A 19,069-nucleotide genomic window follows, 5' to 3' on the forward strand; every position below is an offset into this window, starting at 1 on the left:
AAATAAATATCTGTACAATATTTTTATCGAAGACACGTCTTATCAGTGCACAAATGCCTAAATAAGAGGTTACAAATATGACATAATACGGAAGAACTCCATTCTCTCAATTTTAGAAAGGGGGACTTTTCTGAAGACAAATGTCTGAAGTTCAGCTACTACGATTTCACTAATTTCACACATTGGTATTATCAACAAATTGTGATTAAACAGAAATCACTCTTTTAGACAAAAATATTTCCTAACATTAAAAACAAACTGGGGCCGGGCGCGGTGGCTCAAGCCTGTAATCCCAGCACTTTGGGAGGCCGAGACGGGCGGATCACGAGGTCAGGAGATCGAGACCATCCTGGCTAACACGGTGAAACCCCGTCTCTACTAAAAATACAAAAAACTAGCCGGGCGAGGTGGCGGGCGCCTGTAGTCCCAGCTACTCCGGAGGCTGAGGCAGGAGAATGGCGTAAACCCGGGAGGCGGAGCTTGCAGTGAGCTGAGATCCGGCCACCGCACTCCAGCCCGGGTTACAGAGCAAGACTCCGTCTCAAAAAAAAAACAAAAAAAACAAAAAAACAAAAAAAACAAACTGGACTTTCTGAATCTCAAAGAAATGCTGAAACAGAAAGGTGAGAAAAAACAATGTGAAATTAAGAAAGCACTTTGGAGGGTTTCTTTTTTACACGGCTATGCTTAGGCTCGGTAAATCTTGTACAGGTTATGTTTTTTGTGGCGTCCACTCATACAGTTGTGGCCATTCCCATATGAGTGCTGATAAAAATAACACAGCTTCTGTGAAATAGCTTTCTTCCATCCTTTCAACTTGTAGACAGTGATGAAGGTGAGCTTTTTTCTTGCAGAGCCTCATGAATCTCTCTTTCAGTTCCATGAAAGTCGGCTTCACACGTGTGTTATTTGCTAAAGCTAATAATGAATAAAAATGGCCCATAGGAGTGACAGGTTGGTCTTCTAGCCTTCTTGATTCCAGAAGACAAATTGTAGATATGATTTTAATCTTTCAAAATTTCTGCGAAGATGTAAAATCTGTACATTTCCTCTAACCATGTGCACGCAGGTGAGGTAAAGACTATGTTTGGGGTCTGCCTGAAGCAGCTGGTGATCTTTAAACTAAAGGCATCTGAAAACATCTGATCCAATCTTTTAGTAGGAATGCTAACATCCGCCAGCGTACATAGAGGTGTTAGGCTTGATACAAGATAATGAAGCTAAGGAAAAGGAACCAAATTCATGCTGATTTCATTACAGTCCTTATTAAGGGACCCTTCAAATCTTGCAGAGCTTGTTAGGTTGAGCAAATTTGTCACAATGTTGTTGACTGCAACAAAGGGCTTATTATGCCGCTTTTTAAAGCCACAGCACTTTAAGTGCATCTACAGTTGTACCCAACTTTCCAGATTTCACTACGAGGTCAATTTTGCTAATGATGTCAAATAAAGACTGTCAATGAGCAACACACAGTCTGCACGCTCATTAAGTTCCTTCATCGCCAAGATGCCCCTATGAGGTAAAGTTATGACATCCTCATCACCGGAAGGATAAATGGAGGTCATAAATCTACAAACTTCTAGGAATTCATCTTCAAGCATCTTTAAAAGAAATGTGCCAAGTGGCACCTGGAACAGTAGCAAAACAGAAGCGTTCACTCCCCTGGAAAAGGGGCTGAAGCCAGGGAGAAAAGTGGTCTAGAGCAGAGGATTCCACCTCCACGGAGCTCAGCAAGCTAAGATTAACTGGCTTGAAATTCTTGCTGCCAGCACAGCAGTCTGAAGTCAACCTGGGATGCTCCAGTTTGGTGGGGGTGAGGGGCATCCACTATTACTGAGGCTTGAGTAGGCGGTTTTGCCCTCACAGTATAAACAAAGTCACTAGGAAGTTCAAAATGGGCAGAGCCCACCGCAGTACCCAGACTGCTTCTGCAGATTCCTCCTCTCTGGGCAGGGCATTTCTGAAAGAAAGGCAGCAGCCCCAGTCAGGGGCTTATAGATAAAACTCCCATCTCCCTGGAACAGAGCACCTGGGGGAAGGGGCAGCTGTGGGCACAGCTTCAGCAGAGGTAAATGTTCCTTCTTGCCAGCTCTGAAGAGAGCAGGGGCTCTCCCAAGCTCTGCTAAGGGACAGACCCCCATGCCTCCTGACTGGGAGACATCTCCCAGCAGGGGTCAACAGACACCTCACACAGGAGAGCACCGGCTGGCATCTGGCGGGTGCCCCTCTGGAACAAAGCTTCCAAAGGAAGAAACAGACAATAATCTTTGCTGTTCTGCAGCCTCCATTGGTGATACCCAGGCAAAGTGTCTGGAGTGGACCTCCAGCAAACTCCAGTAGACCTGCAGCAGAGGGGCCTGACTGTTAGATGGAAAACTAACAAACAGAAAGCAATAGCATCAGCATCAACGAAAAGGATGTCCACACAAAAACCCCATCCGAAGGCCACCAACATCAAAGACCAAAAGTAAATTAATCCACGAAGATGAGGAAAAACCAGTGCAAAAAGGCTGAAAATTCCAAAAACTGGAACATCTGTTCTCCTCCAAAGGATCACAACTCCTCGCCAGCAAGGGAACAAAACAGGATGGAGAATGAGTTCGACGAATTGACAGAAGGAGGCTTCAGAAGATGGGTAATAACAAACTCCTCTGAGCTAAAGGAGCATGTTCTAACCCAATGCAAGGAAGCTAAGAACCTTGAAATAAGGTTAGAGGAATTGCTAACTGGAATAACCAGTTTAGAGAAGAACATAAATGACCTGATGGAGCTGAAAAACACAGCACAAGAATTTTGTGAAGCATACACAAGTATCAATAGCCGAATTGATCAAGCTGAAAAAAGGAGATCAGAGATTGAAGAACAACTTAATGAAATAAAGTGTGAAGACAAGATTAGAGAAAAAGAAATGAAAAGGAATCAACAAATTCTCCAAGAAATATGGGACTATGTGAAAAGACCAAACCTACGTTTGTTTGGTGTACCTGAAAGTGACAGGGAGAATGTAACCAAGTTGGAAAACACTCTTCAGGATATTATTCAGGAGAACTTCCCCAAACTAGCAAGACAGGCCAACGTTCAAATTGAGGAAATACAGAGAACACCACAAAGACTCTCCTAGGGAAGCGCAACCCCAACACATAATCGTCAGATTCACCAAGGTTGAAATGAAGGAAAAAATGTTAAGGGCAGACAGAGAGAAAGGTTGGGTTACCCACAAAGGGAAGCCCATCAGACTAACAGCAGATCTCTTGGCAGAAACCCTACAAGCCAGAAGAGAGTGGAGGCCAATATTCAACATTCTTAAAGAAAAGAATTTTCAACCCAGAATTTCATATCCACCCAAACTAAGCTTCATAAGCAAAGGAGAAATAAAATCCTTTACAGAGTTTTGTCACCACCAGGCCTGCCTTAACAGAGCTCCTGAAGGAAGCACTAAATATGGAAGGGAAAAACTGGTACCAGCCACTGCAAAAACATACCAAATTGTAAAGACCATCAACACTATGAAGAAACTGCATCAACTAACAGGCAAAATAACCAGCTAGACTCATAATGACAGGATCAAACTCACATACAACAATACTAACCTTAAATGTAAATGGGCTAAATGCCCCAATTAAAAGACACAGACTGATAAACTGGAAAGAGTCAAGACCCATCAGTACACTGTATTCAGGAGACCCATCTCATGCGCCTTTACATGTAGCCTACACACATAGGCTCAAAATAAAGGGATGGAGGAAGATTAACAAAGCAAATGGAAAGCAAAAAAAAGCAGGGGTTGCAATCCTAGTCTCCGATAAAACAGAATTTAAACCAACAAAGATCAAAGGAGACAAAGGCATTATATAATGTTAAAGGGATCAACGCAAAAAGAAGAGTTAACTATCCTAAATATATATGCATCCAATACAGGAGCACCCAGATTCATAAAGCAAGTCCTTAGAGACTTACAAAGAGACTTAGACTCCCATACAATAATAATGGGAGACTTCAACACCCCACTGTCAATATTAGAGAGAGCAACAAGAAAGAAAATTAACAAGGATATTCAGGACTTGAACTCAGCTCTGGACCAAGTGGACCCAATAGACATCTACAGAACTCTGCACCTCAAATCAACAGAATATACATTCTTCTCACTGCCACATCGTACTTATTCTAAAATTGACCACACAATTGGAAGTAAAGCAATCCTCGGCAAATGCAAAGAACCAAAATCATAACAGTCTAGTCTCTCAGACCACAGTGTAATCAAATTAAAACTCAGGATTAAGAAACTCACTCAAAACTGCACAACTACATGGAAACTGAACAACTTGCTCCTGAATGACTACTGGGGTAAATAACAAAACTAAGGCAGAAATAAATAAGTTATTTAAATCCAACGAGAACAAAGACACAATGTATCAGAATCTCTGGGACACAGCTAAAGCAGTGTTTAGAAGGAGATTTATAGCACTAAATGCCCACAACCAGAAAGCTGGAAAGACATCAAATCAACACCCTAACATCACAATTAAAAGATGTAGAAAAGCTGGAGCAAAAAAATTCAAAAGCTAGCAGAAGACAAGAAATAACTAAGATCAGAGCAGAACTGAAGGAGACAGAGACACAAAAAACCCTTCAAAAAATCAATGAATTCAGGAGCTGGTTCTTTGAAAAGATTAACAGAATAGATAGACCACTAGTCAGACTAACAAAAAATAAAAAAAAGAGAGAGAGAAAAATCAGACACAATAAAAAACGATAAAGGGGAGATCACCACTGATCCCACAGAAACACAAACTACCATCAGAGAATACTATAAACACCTCTACGCAAATAAACTAGAAAATCTAGAAGAAATGGATAAATTCCTGGACACATAGACTTCCCAAGGCTAAATCAGGAAAAAGTTGAATCCCTGAATAGACCAATAACAGGCTCTGAAATTGAGGCAATAATTAATAGCTTACCAACCAAAAAAAGCCTGGGACCAGACAAATTCACAACCTAATTCTACCAGAGTTACAAAGAGGAGCTGGTACCATTCCTTCTGAAACTATTTCAATCGATAGAAAAAGAAGGACTCCTCCCTAATTCATTTTATGAGGCCAGCATCATCCTGATACCAAATCCTGGCAGAGACACAACAAAAAAAGAAAATTTCAGGCCACTAAACCTGATGAACATCAACTCAAAAATCCTCAATAAAATACTGGCAAGCCAAATTCAGCAGCACATCAAAGAGCTTATCTACCACAATCAAGTCGGCTTCATCTCTGGGATGCAAAGCTGGTTCAACATACGCAAATCAATAAACATAATCCATCACATAAACAGAACCAATGACAAAAACCACGTGATTTTCTCAATAGAGGCAGAAAAGGCCTTCAATAAAATTCAACAACACTTCATGCTAAACACTCTCAATATACTAGGTATTGATGGAACATATCTCAAAATAATAAGAGCTATTTATGACAGACCCATAGCCAATATCATACAGAATGGGTAAAAGCTGGAAGCATTCCCTTTGAAAACTGGCACAAGACAAGGATTCCCTCTCTCACCACTCCTATTCAACGAAGTATTGGAAGTTCTGGCCAGGGCAATCAGGTAAGAGAAAGAAAGAAAGAAAGGGTATTCAAATAGGAAGATAGGAAGTCAAATTGTCTGTCTGTAGATGACATGATTGTATATTTAGAAAACCCCATTGTCTCAGCCCCAAAACTCCTTAAGCTGATAAGCAACTTCAGCAAAATCTCAGGATACAAAATCAATGTGCAAAAATCACAAGCGCTTTCATACACCAATAACAGAGAGCCAAATCATGAGTGAACTCCCATTCACAACTGATACAAAGAGAATGAAATACCTAAGAATCCAACTTACAAGAGATGTGAAGGACCTCTTCAAGGAGAACTACAAACCACTGCTCAAGTAAGTGAGGATACAAACAAATGCAAAAACAGTCCATGCTCATGGATAGGAAGAATCAATATTGTGAAAATGGCCATACTGCCCAAAGTAATTTATAGATTCAATGCTATCCCCATCAAGCTACCATTGATTTTTTCCAAAGAATTAGATAAAGCTATTTTAAATTTCATATGGAACCAAAAAATAGCCCATATAGCCAAGACAATCCTAAGCAAAAAGAACAAAGCTGGAGAGGCATCACGCTACTTGACTTCAAACTATACTACAAGGCTACAGCAACCAAAACAGCATGGTACTGGTACCAAAACAGATATGTAGACTAATGGAACAGAACAGAGGCCTCAGAAATAATGCCCCACATCTGCAACCATCTGATTTTTGACAAACCTGACAAAAACAAGAAATGATTCCCTATTTAATAAATGGTATTGGGAAAACTGGCTAGCCATATACAGAAAACTGAAAGTGGGCCCCTACCTAACACCTTACACAAAAATTAAATCAAGATGGATTAAAGACTTAAACATAAGACCTAATACCATAAAAACCCTAACCTAGGCAATACCCTTAAGGACATAGGCCTGGGCAAACACTTCATGACTAAAACACCAAAAGCAATGACAACAAAACCCAAAATTGACAAATGGGATCTAATTAAACGAAAGCGCTTCTGCACAGCAAAAGACACTATCATCAGAGTGAACAGGCAACCTACAGAATGGGAGAAAATGTTTACAATCTATCCATCTGACAAAGGGCTAATATCCAGAATCTACAAGGAACTTAAACAAATTTACAACAATAACAAAAAAAAAACATCAAAAAGTGGGTAAAGGATATGAACAGACATTTCTCAAAAGAAGACATTTATGTGGCCAACAACCATATGACAAAAAGCTCATCAACGGTCATTAGAGAAATGCAAATCAAAACTACAATGAGATACCATCAAAGGAGACAAAGAAGGGCATTACATAATGTTAAAGGGATCAATGCAACAAGAAGAGCTAACTATCCTAAATATATATGCACCCAATACAGGAGCACCCAGATTCATAAAGCAAGATATCATCTCACGCCAGCTAGATTTGCGATCATTAAAAAGTCATGAAACAATAGATGATGGAGAGGATATAGAGAAATAGGAACACTTTTACACTGTTGATGGGAGTGTAAATTAGTTCAACCATTGTGGAAGACAGTGTGGCGATTCCTCAAGGATCTAGAACCAGAAACACCATTTGACCCAGTAATCTCATTACTGGGTATACACCCAAAGGATTATAAATCATTCTACTATAAAGACACATGCACATGTATGTTTATTATAGCACTATTCACAATAGCAAAGATTTGGAACCAACCCAAATGTCCATCAATGATAGACTGGATAAAGAAAATGTGGCACATATACACCATGGAATACTATGCAGCCATAAAAAAGGATGAGTTCATATCCTTTGCAGCAACATGGATGAAGCTAGAAACCATCATTCTCAGCAAACTAACACAGGAACAGAAAACCAAACACCGCATGTTCTCGCTCATAAGTGAGAGTTGAACAATGAGAACATATGGACACAGGGAGGGAGAAACATCACACACTGGGGCCTACTGGGGGTTAGGGGGCTAGGGGAAGGATAGCATTAGGAGAAATAACTAATGTAGATGGCTGGTTGATGGGTGCAGCAAACCACCGTGGCACATGTATGTCTATGCAACAAACCTGCACATTCTGCACATGTATCCCAGAACTTAAAGTACAATAATAAAGAAAATATGGTTGTACATACACACAAATGCAATGGAATATTTAAAAAAATAAAAAAGAGGAAGAAATGTGCCAAGTCCAGATCCTGATTCTCCTCCCACAGAATGTATTATAAAGAAACACTGCAAGCAATCACAGTGCTCTGCCAACTTTCTGAGTTTCTCTAAAACCTGGTCTTGAAAAAGACTGCCAAAAACTTTGTGATCCACAGCCCAATTATTTCCTGAGCCAGAAATATCAGTGATGAGCTGTTTGGTATCAAATACATCTCTCACTGGTCCCTGAAGAATTTCACTCACTATCCCTTCTTCCATGCCAATCAAGATGGCTGGTATCCACATTTCTAAAGAAGCTGCTTATTGCCTCATAATAAATTCCTTTCTGGCTGACCGCAGCATGCTCCCTTAGCACCAGGTCCCAGAAGCAGCAGCTGATCTGGTTTTCGCATTGGCCAACCAATATGACCACCAACTGGGTTATGCTGGTGCACAGCCAGCTGGGGGCGCTTGTGAGCCACACTGGCCTCTGCATTCTGCCTGCAACCCAAAAGGCCTGTATTGTTCATTGTTGTTGTTGCTGTTGTTGTTTGAGACTGAGTCTTGCTCTGTCACCCAGGGTGGAGTGCAGTGGCACAATCTCAGCTCACTGCAACCTCCGCCTCCCGGGTTCAAGCAATTCTGTCTCAGCCTCCCCAGTAGCTGAGATTACAGGCGCACATCACCATGCCTGGCTAATTTTTGTATTTTTAGTAGAGATGGAGTTTCTCCATGTTGGTCAGGCTGGTCTCGAACTCCTCACCTCAGGTGATCCACCTGCCTCAGCCTCCCAAAGTGCTGGGATTATAGGCATCAGCCACCGCGCCCAGCCAAAAAAAGTCCTGTTTTTTTAATGAGTACTGCTGCATATCCACTGTTGAGAACCAATTCCTCAAACCACCTATTTTATTTGTAAGTGAATAAAGGTTTGTTTCTCTTTTGCATATATTTCTTATGGTTGGCGTATATGAGGTAAAAGGACAATTCTCCAAGTGCCCATGGAGCAAGAACCATGTCTAATTCTCTGTTCTTTGTAATACTCTGTACTGTTGCAGATATTTTCAATAACAATGCAAATATTCCACCACTTAATTACCCCATCAATAAAACAGACAGACACAAAAAAACTTGATTATTCAGAGTTTTATGCCACAAAAAGAAGGCTGTCTATTTTGCCACAAATAAATGCAGAAAAGAAACAGCATTACTTAAACAAACTCAGGCTCCTGTTAGACGGAAAGGCTTGCTTACCAGGTTCATTTCCTGAGTCAATTCAGAAAGGATTATTACTCCTATTACGCAGTGTTCCACAGTACCCTTTGGAGAAAATAGCAAAGTTTAGTCTAAGTGGAGACAAATGATTGGTTCTTAATGTGTGCACCAAGTAATATTTACAAATAATTAAAGACTAAAACACCACATTTACTTAATCACAAAATTGAAATAAAATTTTAAAATATAAAGAAAAATCACTATGATTTCTATAAACAAAATAATTTCAAACCTATTTTTTGAAGGATAAATTTAGGTACACAGAGCTAAATGGGAAAAAGCTCCTACCTTATAAATGCAAGATATTCAACAAAATGGTTCCAGCACTTAGGACAAACAATAAACTAAGTTTCAAAATACAAGAATTTAGCTTAATACTTTTTATAAGACCAAGATTTAAAATAAGCAAGAAATGCTTTTAGCTGTATAATTTGCTTAGAGCCTACTGAGATAGAGGCACTCAATAAACAAATAATAAATAGCTCAGTAACTAATTCAAATCTCTTGTTCTAACATCAGATAGGATCACTTAGGCTCTTTTAACATTAATTGTGCATGTGTATGCAATTGTTACATACCTATAATGATGGCATGTAAAGTACACAATGCAATGGGATAAATACATGACTACACAATGTTTTTAATTTAATCAGCTTCCAATTTAACCTCACATTTTCCATCATTAAAATTCAGACTTTATATGCACATTACTAACAAACTACCCTTGTGTGAAATCATACTGGAATTATGAAAATCATAAATGTGGCATCCAATTACATTGCAATCATTTTTAAAAACTGACACAGATGATAGATACACTTTTCAAATCTTAATTTTATAGTTGGTCATCCCTTTTAACTATCACAGAATTCCATTATCACTGGATGTAATTAAATTCAAATTACCTCAGAACAAAAAAAAGTCCCACAATTTTTGCATCTTAATTATTTACGGCCTTTCAGGACAGTCTGAGTGTCTGAACTGAGCTCCAGATTTCCTACACACTGAAACATCCATCCTATGTGTATACCAGGTTCGTGTTCCCCAAAGTGTGGTAACCTGACCAATTGCTAAAACCAGCTGACTGATGATCTACAAACTCAGTTCTAATCTGAAAATAGTTACTGGTCTGTGACACAATAAAGAGCATGTAACAGACTATAAAACAGCTAAGTCACAAAGTACACTGTTTAGGTTAGCTGGCTTTTTTTTTCATAGCAAGTCTTTCTCAATGAAGAAGGCACTATGTTCATTTACAGTCTTACATAAGCTCCTTATCTTGCTGAAGACCAGTAATTTGAATAGCACTGCCCTAGATGACAGTAGGGTCTCCTGAGTATATAAGTAGAAAGGAGACACATAAGTATGTTTGGAGTGTGGCAGCAAGAGGGCTGTAATAATAGAAAAAAGAGAATGCACAAAAGTTCAGGCTGTTAAAGATGTGACAAACTTAAAATAATTTTTAGGACAAAATTCACAAAAGCTACTAATATCCAAAGGAACCATACGGTAATATTCTAGAATACTAAAACACTAAAGCCAAAATTGACTTTCTCATGATGCAGGGTCAGGGTTGGGTCAAGAAAGATATATATATATCTATCTCCAGAGAGATATATATATATCTAGAAAACAAGTACTAACTATTCTGTGGTGATACTATTATATAATAAACTTTCAAGCTAAAACATCTTGCTTCTTTTGGTCTTCCAGAACTGGCAAAAGTACATTGAATCCCAACTTAAGTTGAGCTTACTGGCCACTAAAGAGGGAGCTTGAGATATGTTAGCCAACAAGAATTTCATTCAGTTTCAATCTTGATTTTATTTTAAAAGAACTGCATGGTCGCTTCTTGTCTACTCAAATAAGTTTTGATGAACAATCTTAGTAAAAGACAAAAGGGGTATGCTACTGTGCTTGCCAAAATTAGAAATGCAACTCTGAAGTGTGAAGTTCATACTTGTCCTGAATAAACTACCCTTCTGCCCTAGTATAAACTGACCTCCTCAGAGCTGGGAACACTTATTCCTGTAAAGTTCTAAACGATCAAATATTTGTTAACCAGGTTTTAACAACATGGATAAGACAGAAGCAGCATAACCTAGCATTTCATATTCTGAGGTTTCCAGCAGTGCACTATATGATGAATTTATTTCTTACACAGGGGTTGAATTTTAAAGTTACTGCATAAAAGTAAAATCTCCGAAAGTCAAAATTGCCCATACTCAACCATGAACCAAAATTGAACCACCTCCCTATTAATCAAAACTGTCAATTTTTCCTCAAGAATACTAACAGATCATGTTCCTTGTTTTTTTTTTTTTTTTTTTTTTTTGAGACGGAATCTCGCTTTGTCGCCCAGGTTGGAGTGCAGTGGTGCAATCTCCGCTCACTGCAAGCTCCACCTACCGGGTTCACGCTGTTCTCCTGCCTCAGCCTCCCAAGTAGCTGGGACTACAGGCGCCTGCCACCACACCCAGCTAATTTTTTGTGTTTTTAGTAGAGACAGGATTTCACCATGTTAGCCAGGATGGTCTCGATCTCCTGACCTCGTGATCCACCCGCCTCGGCCTCCCAAAGTGCTGGGATTATAGATGTGAGCCACCATGCCCAGCCCAGGTCATTTCTTTAGCTGGACATCAGATAAAATAGTTTTCTTCTACTTGGGAATTACGTTTGTATGAAAAAATATATACATATATCTTCAAATATCTGAATCATACTGAGCAAGGCATGACACTTACCCTAAGTAAGAGTAAACAGGAAACAAGAGCAGATTCAGGTTTCCCTAAATCATCTCAGGACATGGAATCACTGGCATAATTTAGTTTAATGCTTTCCTACCTTTATTTATTTTTTCTTTTTTTTTTTTGGCAGTCCATATATCTGAATTTATGCAAGTTAAATGTGCATATGCTATGACTTTATTTTAATCACTTAGGTTAAAAATACTGTTTTTTAAATAACCATTCTTTATTGATATGTAATAGCTGTACCTATTTGACACCTATACACAACGTGTAATGATCAAATTGAAAACATTCTTGAGAAACTAATATAGTCAATGTGGTACAGCGTAAAAATTTTAAAATGTATCATAGGTTGGAGGCTTGTTAAAAGCGCTAGCTGTATGCTTTAATCAGTCACCACCATGCAATCTTACAGAAATTTAACCCTTCTAAGCCTGTTTTCTTATTTACAAAATAAAATCCATTTCATTTTAGGTTGTGACGAACATTTAATTACATAATCTATGAAAAGCATTATATACATATTTTATATATATACAGTACATAGACATACATGTCATAAATGAACATACATTTTGGAATTAGAAAACATGATTATTTACATTCTTCTGGTTTGGAAATTGTATAACAGCAGGACCCTCATTTACTGACAATAAATGACAAAGGATCCAGAGGATAAATAATAAATCTTAATTAACATGGTACTAGTGGTTATAAAACAAACCATATGGCTTTAAGCAGAGCAGTATTCTAAACCAAAAAAGCAAGTAGTGATGTTCTAACAATGTAGCAACGACTTCTTACCTGGAGAAACTTCTTCACATCAGCAATAATTTCTCTGAAGACAAATTGCTCTTTCTGAACCTCAAACCACCCCAACTTAGTGATTTTAGCAATGACTTGAATAAGAGCTTGGATGACAAAGGGGGCCAGCTTGGGTTGTGATGCCACATAATTCAGAATGTAGTTTCCTACAAAGAAAACACTCCATGATCATTTGGACTTCTCAGAAACAACACAGTGTGAATCATATGAAGAAAGAGAGGTGGGGATGGGGGGAACGGGAGGGAGAACATCAAGACAAATACCTAATACATGCAGGGCTTAAAACCTAGATGACAGGTTGATAGGTACAGCAAAACACTATGGCACATATATACCTATGTAACAAACCTCCATGTTCAGCAAATGTATCCCAGAACTTAAAGTAAAAAAAAAAAAAAAAAAAAAAGGAATTTTGTCAACTTTAAACAAAAAAGTTGCAGTATTTGTGGGGAAAAAAAAAAAAAAACAGAAAAAGAGGTGGCAATGACATGCTGTGACAAAAAGTTAATAGCTCTACTCAAGATATATATTTATTTATATAGTTATTTTATTAGGCTTGTTTTGGAAAAGCAAATTTGTTCCAATGCATTTGATATATTAGGGAAAAACCTGAATAGAACACTTTTGTTATATACATCACTTTTGTTTCTGCATGATTTTATCTACCAAAAAATGCTAGCTGAATGCAGAAAACTGAAACCAGGCTGATATGGTTTGGATTTGTGTCCCTGCCCAAGTCTCATGTCCCCAGTGTTGGAGGAGGGACCTGTTGTTGGGAGATGACTGGATTATGGGGGCAGATTACCATCTTGATGTTCTCATGACAGTAATTTTCACTAGATCTTCTTGTTTAAAGTGTGTAGCACTTCCCCCTTCTCTCTTCCTCCTGCTCCAGCCATGTAAAACATGCCAGCTTCCCCTTCACCTACTGCCATGATTGGAAGTTTCCTGAGGCCTCCCCAGCCAGGCTACCTGTACAGCTTAAGAACCATGAGCCAATTAAACTTCTTTTCTTTATAAATCACCCAGTCTCAGATATTTCTTTATAGCATTGTGAGAATCGACTAATATAGAGGCCAAATTGAACTAAGCTACCAACAAAATGCATACACCTCAAACATCTACTATGTATCATCAACCCCACCCATCCTTATCTGGTACTATATTTTTCCATACTATTTCAGATCATCTTTCTTTCACCACTTTACAATAACTCACAAGCTGCAACCCTTCTGAGGCCCACTTCTATGAACAAACTTCAGGTCTTTCCCAAGATAGAGTGTCATATTTATTGTACTATGTTTTTCTTAACCATTTAATATGTGTAAAACTCTACTAAATTTTGATTTGATTTCTACCTTTTTAAAAATATGTCACTGACAAGACTTTTAAATTTTATTTTCATAATCTAAGTTCTCTCATAAGTCCTGTGCTTTTTATTATGCAGCACTACATAGCACAGTCACTTTTAGGAACATGTCATATTACAGCAAAAGTGACTATACACTGTATTCTTGAGGTAGCATTAAAAATACAAATAAACCCCGTCTCTACAAAAAATTGTTAAAACACTAGCTGGGTATTGTGACATGCACCTACAGTCCTAGCTACTCGGGATGCTGAGAATGACGGTGCCACTGCACTTCAGCCTGGGGGAGACTGAGATGCTGTCCCAAAAAAAAAACACAAATAGTACAATATGATAAAATAAATAACATTAATTCAAGAAAGCATGAGTAGAATAGGAAAGTCAAGCTTATAATAAAGGTAACACACCACAACTGCTAAAAGTGGGTAGTAAATTCAGTTATGAGTGTTCTAGTTGACTAATGAAGTCAGATAACAAATACACCAAGAAGTCTCTCAGAAAATTACAAGAAGGATTTTTAAAAGAGAAAAAACTCCATTTCCACTTTGGCCTGAAAGGCCAGCATGCCATTTGGGAAAAGGGTAAAGAAAAGGTAAATACCTCAATATTTAATTAAAAACAGCCTTGATGGAAACAACTCCAAAATCCAAGAATGTATTCAACAAGCATTCTTGATAATTGTAGTAAGATTCTTGATATTTAAAAAAGTTCTTGTAACTATTATACTTCAACCTTAATTTTTATTAATATTAAAATATTGCTATACAATTAAAAAAATAAAATATATTTTGAAAAAAAGCATAATTTCCTTAGCATTAGGACAGATTTCAGAGAGGTTTCTCCTATGAATCACAGTAAATGGTTCTAAGCTTTGTCGCATGTAATCTTTTGTTTCAAAAACAAAACTTAAGATGACACTGCTTCCTGAACATAAAAGAAAATCCAGTGTATTTACTTCAATTACACTTTTATTTTTAATATCTTGAAAACGTTCATCTTGGAGTGGGTACAGGCAAACCATATATGGGTAGTGGTAACCACTAGGAGGAGGGCAAACTCAAAATAATAATAAAACAAACAAATGGAAGACAACCCAAACTTCACACTGGCAGCTAGATACCAACAAGGACACGCTCCCAGACCGCCCAAAGGTACCCGGGGCCAATAAATTCATTATCTAAAGTAGAAAAAATAATTCACTAGAATATGTTTCTGTTACTTCAGCTGAATGTTTTAGACAAAATATTCTCATGTTATGCTTTTTATACAAACTATAAGATTGTTCCAATTCAGTAAGCACCAATAATTACAATCATTTAAAACATCAGCAGGGAGCAAGATGGCCGAATAGAACAGCTCCAGTCTCCAGCTCTCAGCATGAGCGACACAGAAGACAGGTGATTTCTGCATTATCAACTGAGGTACTGGGTTCATCTCACTGGGGAGTGCCGCACAATCGGTGCTGGTCAGCTGTTGCAACCCGTCCAGCGAGAGCTGAAGCAGGGCAAGGCACTGCCTCACCTGGGAAGCGCAAGGGGGAAGGGAATCCCTTTTCCTAGCCAGGGGAACTGAGACACACAACACCTAGAAAATCGGGTAACTCCCACCCCAATACTGCGCTTTAAGCAAACGGGCACACCAAAAGATTATATCCCACACCTGGCCGGGAGGGTCCCACGTCCACGGAGCCTTCCTCATTGCTAGCACAGCAGTCTGGGATCTAACAGCAAGGCAGCAGCGAGGCTGGGGGAGGGGTGCCCGCCACTGCTGAGGCTTAAGTAGGTAAACAAAGCCCTGGGAAGATCAAACTGGGTGGAGCTCGCAGCACCTAAGGAGGCCTGCCAGTCTCCGTAGACTCCACCTCTGGGGACAGGGCACAGCTAAACAACAACAACAAAAAGCAGCAGAAACCTCTGCGGATGCACGTGACTCTGTCTGACAGCTATGAAGAAAGCAGTGGATCTCCCAACACGGAGGTTGAGATCTGAGAACGGACAGACTGCCTGCTCAAGTGGGTCCCTGACCCTTGAGTAGCCTAACTGGGAGACATCCCCCACTAGGGGCAGACCTACACCCCACACCTCACACGGTGGAGTACACCCCTGAGAGGAAGCTTCCAAAGCAAGAATCAGACAGGTACACTCGCTGTTCAGCAGTATTCTATCTTCTGCAGCCTCTGCTGCTGACACCCAGGCAAACAGGGTCTGGAGGGGACCTCAAGCAATCTCCAACAGACCTACAGCTGAGGGTCCTGACTGTTAGAAGGAAAACAAACAGGAAGGACACCCACACCAAAAACCCATCAGTACATCACCAGCATCAAAGACCGGAGGCAGATAAAACTACAAAGATGGGGAAAAAGCAGGGCAGAAAAGCTGGAAATTCAAAAAATAAGAGCGCATCTCCCCCTCCAAAGGAACGCAGCTCATCACCAGCAACGGATCAAAGCTGGACGGAGAATGACTTTGACGAGATGAGAGAAGAAGGCTTCAGTCCATCAAACTTCTCAGAGCTAAAGGAGGAATTACGTACCCAGCGCAAAGAAACTAAAAATCTTGAAAAAAGAGTGGAAGAATTGATAACTAGAATAATTAATGCAGAGAAGGCCATAAACGAACAGAGAGAGATGAAAACCATGACACGAGAAATACGTGACAAATGCACAAGCTTCAGTAACCGACTCGATCAACTGGAAGAAAGAGTATCAGCGATTGAGGATCAAATGAATGAAATGAAGCGATAAGAGAAATCTAAAGAAAAAAGAAGAAAAAGAAATGAACAAAGCCTGCAAGATGTATGGGATTATGTAAAAAGACCAAATCTACGTCTGATTGGGGTGCCTGAAAGTGACGGGGAAAATGGAACCAAGTTGGAAAACACTCTTCAGGATATCATCCAGGAGAACTTCCCCAACCTAGTAGGGCAGGCCAACATTCAAATTCAGGAAATACAGAGAACGCCACCAAGATACTCCTCGAGAACAGCAACTCCAAGACACATAATTGCCAGATTCACCAAAGTTGAAATGAAGGAAAAAATCTTAAGGGCAGCCAGAGAGAAAGGTCGGGTTACCCACAAAGGGAAGCCCATCAGGCTAACAGCAGATCTCTCGGCAGAAACTCTACAAGCCAGAAGAGAGTGGGGGCCGATATTCAACATTCTTAAAAAGAATTTTAAACCTAGAATTTCATATCCAGCCAAACTAAGTTTCATAAGTGAAGGAGAAATAAAATCCTTTACAGATAAGCAAATGCTTAGAGATTTTGTCACCACCAGGCCTGCCTGCCTTACAAGAGACCCTGAAGGAAGCACTAAACATGGAAAGGAACAACCGGTACCAGCCATCGCAAAAACATGCCAAAATGTAAAGACCATCGAGGCTAGGAAGAAACTGCATCAACTAACGAGCAAAATAACCAGTTAATATCATAATGGCAGGATCAAGTTCACACATAACACTATTAACCTTAAATGTAAATGGACTAAATGCTCCAATTAAAAGACACGGACTGGCAAACTGGATAAAGAGTCAAGATCCATCAGTCTGCTGTATTCAGGAGACCCATCTCACATGCAGAGACGTACATAGGCTCAAAATAAAGGGATGGAGGAAGATCTACCAAGCAAATGGAGAACAGAAAAAAGCAGGGGTTGCAATACTAGTCTCTGATAAAACAGACTTTAAACCATCAAAGATCAAAAAAGACAAAGAAGGCCATTACATAATGGTAAAGGGATCAATTCAACAGGAAGAGCTAACTATCCTAAATATATATGCACCCAATACAGAAGCACCCAGATTCATAAAGCAAGTCCTTAGAGACTTACAAAGAGACTTAGACTCCCATACAATAATAATGGGAGACTTTAACACCCCACTGTCAACATTAGACAGATCAACGAGACAGAAAGTTAACAAGGATATCCAGGAATTGAACTCATCTCTGCAGCAAGCAGACCTAATACACATCTACAGAACTCTCCACCCCAAATCAACAGAATATACATTCTTCTCAGCACCACATCACACTTATTCCAAAATTGACCACACAATTGGAAGTAAAGCACTCCTCAGCAAATGTACAAGAACAGAAATTATAACAAACTGTCTCTCAGACCACAGTGCAATCAAACTAGAACTCAGGACTAAGAAACTTAATCAAAACCGCTCAACTACATGGAAACTGAACAACCTGCTCCTGAATGACTACTGGGTACACAACGAAATGAAGGCAGAAATAAAGATGTTCTTTGAAACCAATGAGAACAAAGATACAACATACCAGAATCTCTGGGACACATTTAAAGCAATGTGTAGAGGGAAATTTATAGCACTAAATGCCCACAAGAGAAAGCAGGAAAGATCTAAAATTGACACCCTAACATCACAATTAAAAGAACTAGAGAAGCAAGAGCAAACACATTCAAAAGTTAGCAGAAGGCAAGAAATAACTAAGATCAGAGCAGAACTGAAGGAGATAGAGACACAAAAAACCCTCCAAAAAATCAATGAATCCAGGAGTTGGTTTTTTGAAAAGATCAACAAAATTGATAGACCACTAGCAAGACTAATAAAGAAGAAAAGAGAGAAGAATCAAATAGACGCAATAAAAAATGATAAAGGGGATATCACCATCGACCCCACAGAAATACAAACTACCATCAGAGAATACTATAAACACCTCTACGCAAATAAACTAGAAAATCTAGAAGAAATGGATAATTTCCTGGACACTAACACTCTCCCAAGACTAAACCAGGAAGAAGCTGAATCCCTGAATAGACCAATAACAGGCTCTGAAATTGAGGCAATAATTAATAGCCTACCAACCAAAGTCCAGGACCAGATGGATTCACAGCCGAATTCTACCAGAGGTACAAGGAGGAGTTGGTACCATTCCTTCTGAAACTCTTCCAATCAATAGAAAAAGAGGGAATCCTCCTTAACTCATTTTATGAGGCCAACATCATCCTGATACCAAAGCCTGGCAGAGATACAATAAAAACAGAGAATTTTAGACCAACATCCCTGATGAACATCGATGCAAATAAAATACTGGCAAACCGGATCCAGCAGCACATCAAAAAGCTTATCCACCATGATCAAGTGGGCTTCATC

At 39.2% G+C, this 19,069-nt stretch overlaps 1 protein-coding gene and 1 pseudogene across 2 annotated transcripts in view; both read right to left on the reverse strand.

Moving 5' to 3' along the window:
- RANBP17 (RAN binding protein 17) overlaps positions 1-19,069 on the reverse strand; it is a 425,055-nt gene that overhangs the window by 377,127 nt on the left and 28,859 nt on the right. For both annotated transcript variants that reach the window (XM_073010527.1, XM_008015284.3), the window contains exons 4-5: positions 12,561-12,727; positions 8,986-9,051 (exon numbers count right to left, since the gene is read on the reverse strand). In XM_073010527.1, coding sequence (XP_072866628.1) covers positions 8,986-9,051; positions 12,561-12,727 — 233 coding nt within the window. The remainder of the gene's footprint in view (positions 1-8,985; positions 9,052-12,560; positions 12,728-19,069) is intronic.
- Positions 37-8,394, reverse strand: LOC103245152 (tubulin epsilon chain-like; annotated as a pseudogene).

The sequence above is a fragment of the Chlorocebus sabaeus genome, chromosome 23, assembly GCF_047675955.1.
Source record: "Chlorocebus sabaeus isolate Y175 chromosome 23, mChlSab1.0.hap1, whole genome shotgun sequence".
NCBI classification, from domain to species: domain Eukaryota; kingdom Metazoa; phylum Chordata; class Mammalia; order Primates; family Cercopithecidae; genus Chlorocebus; species Chlorocebus sabaeus.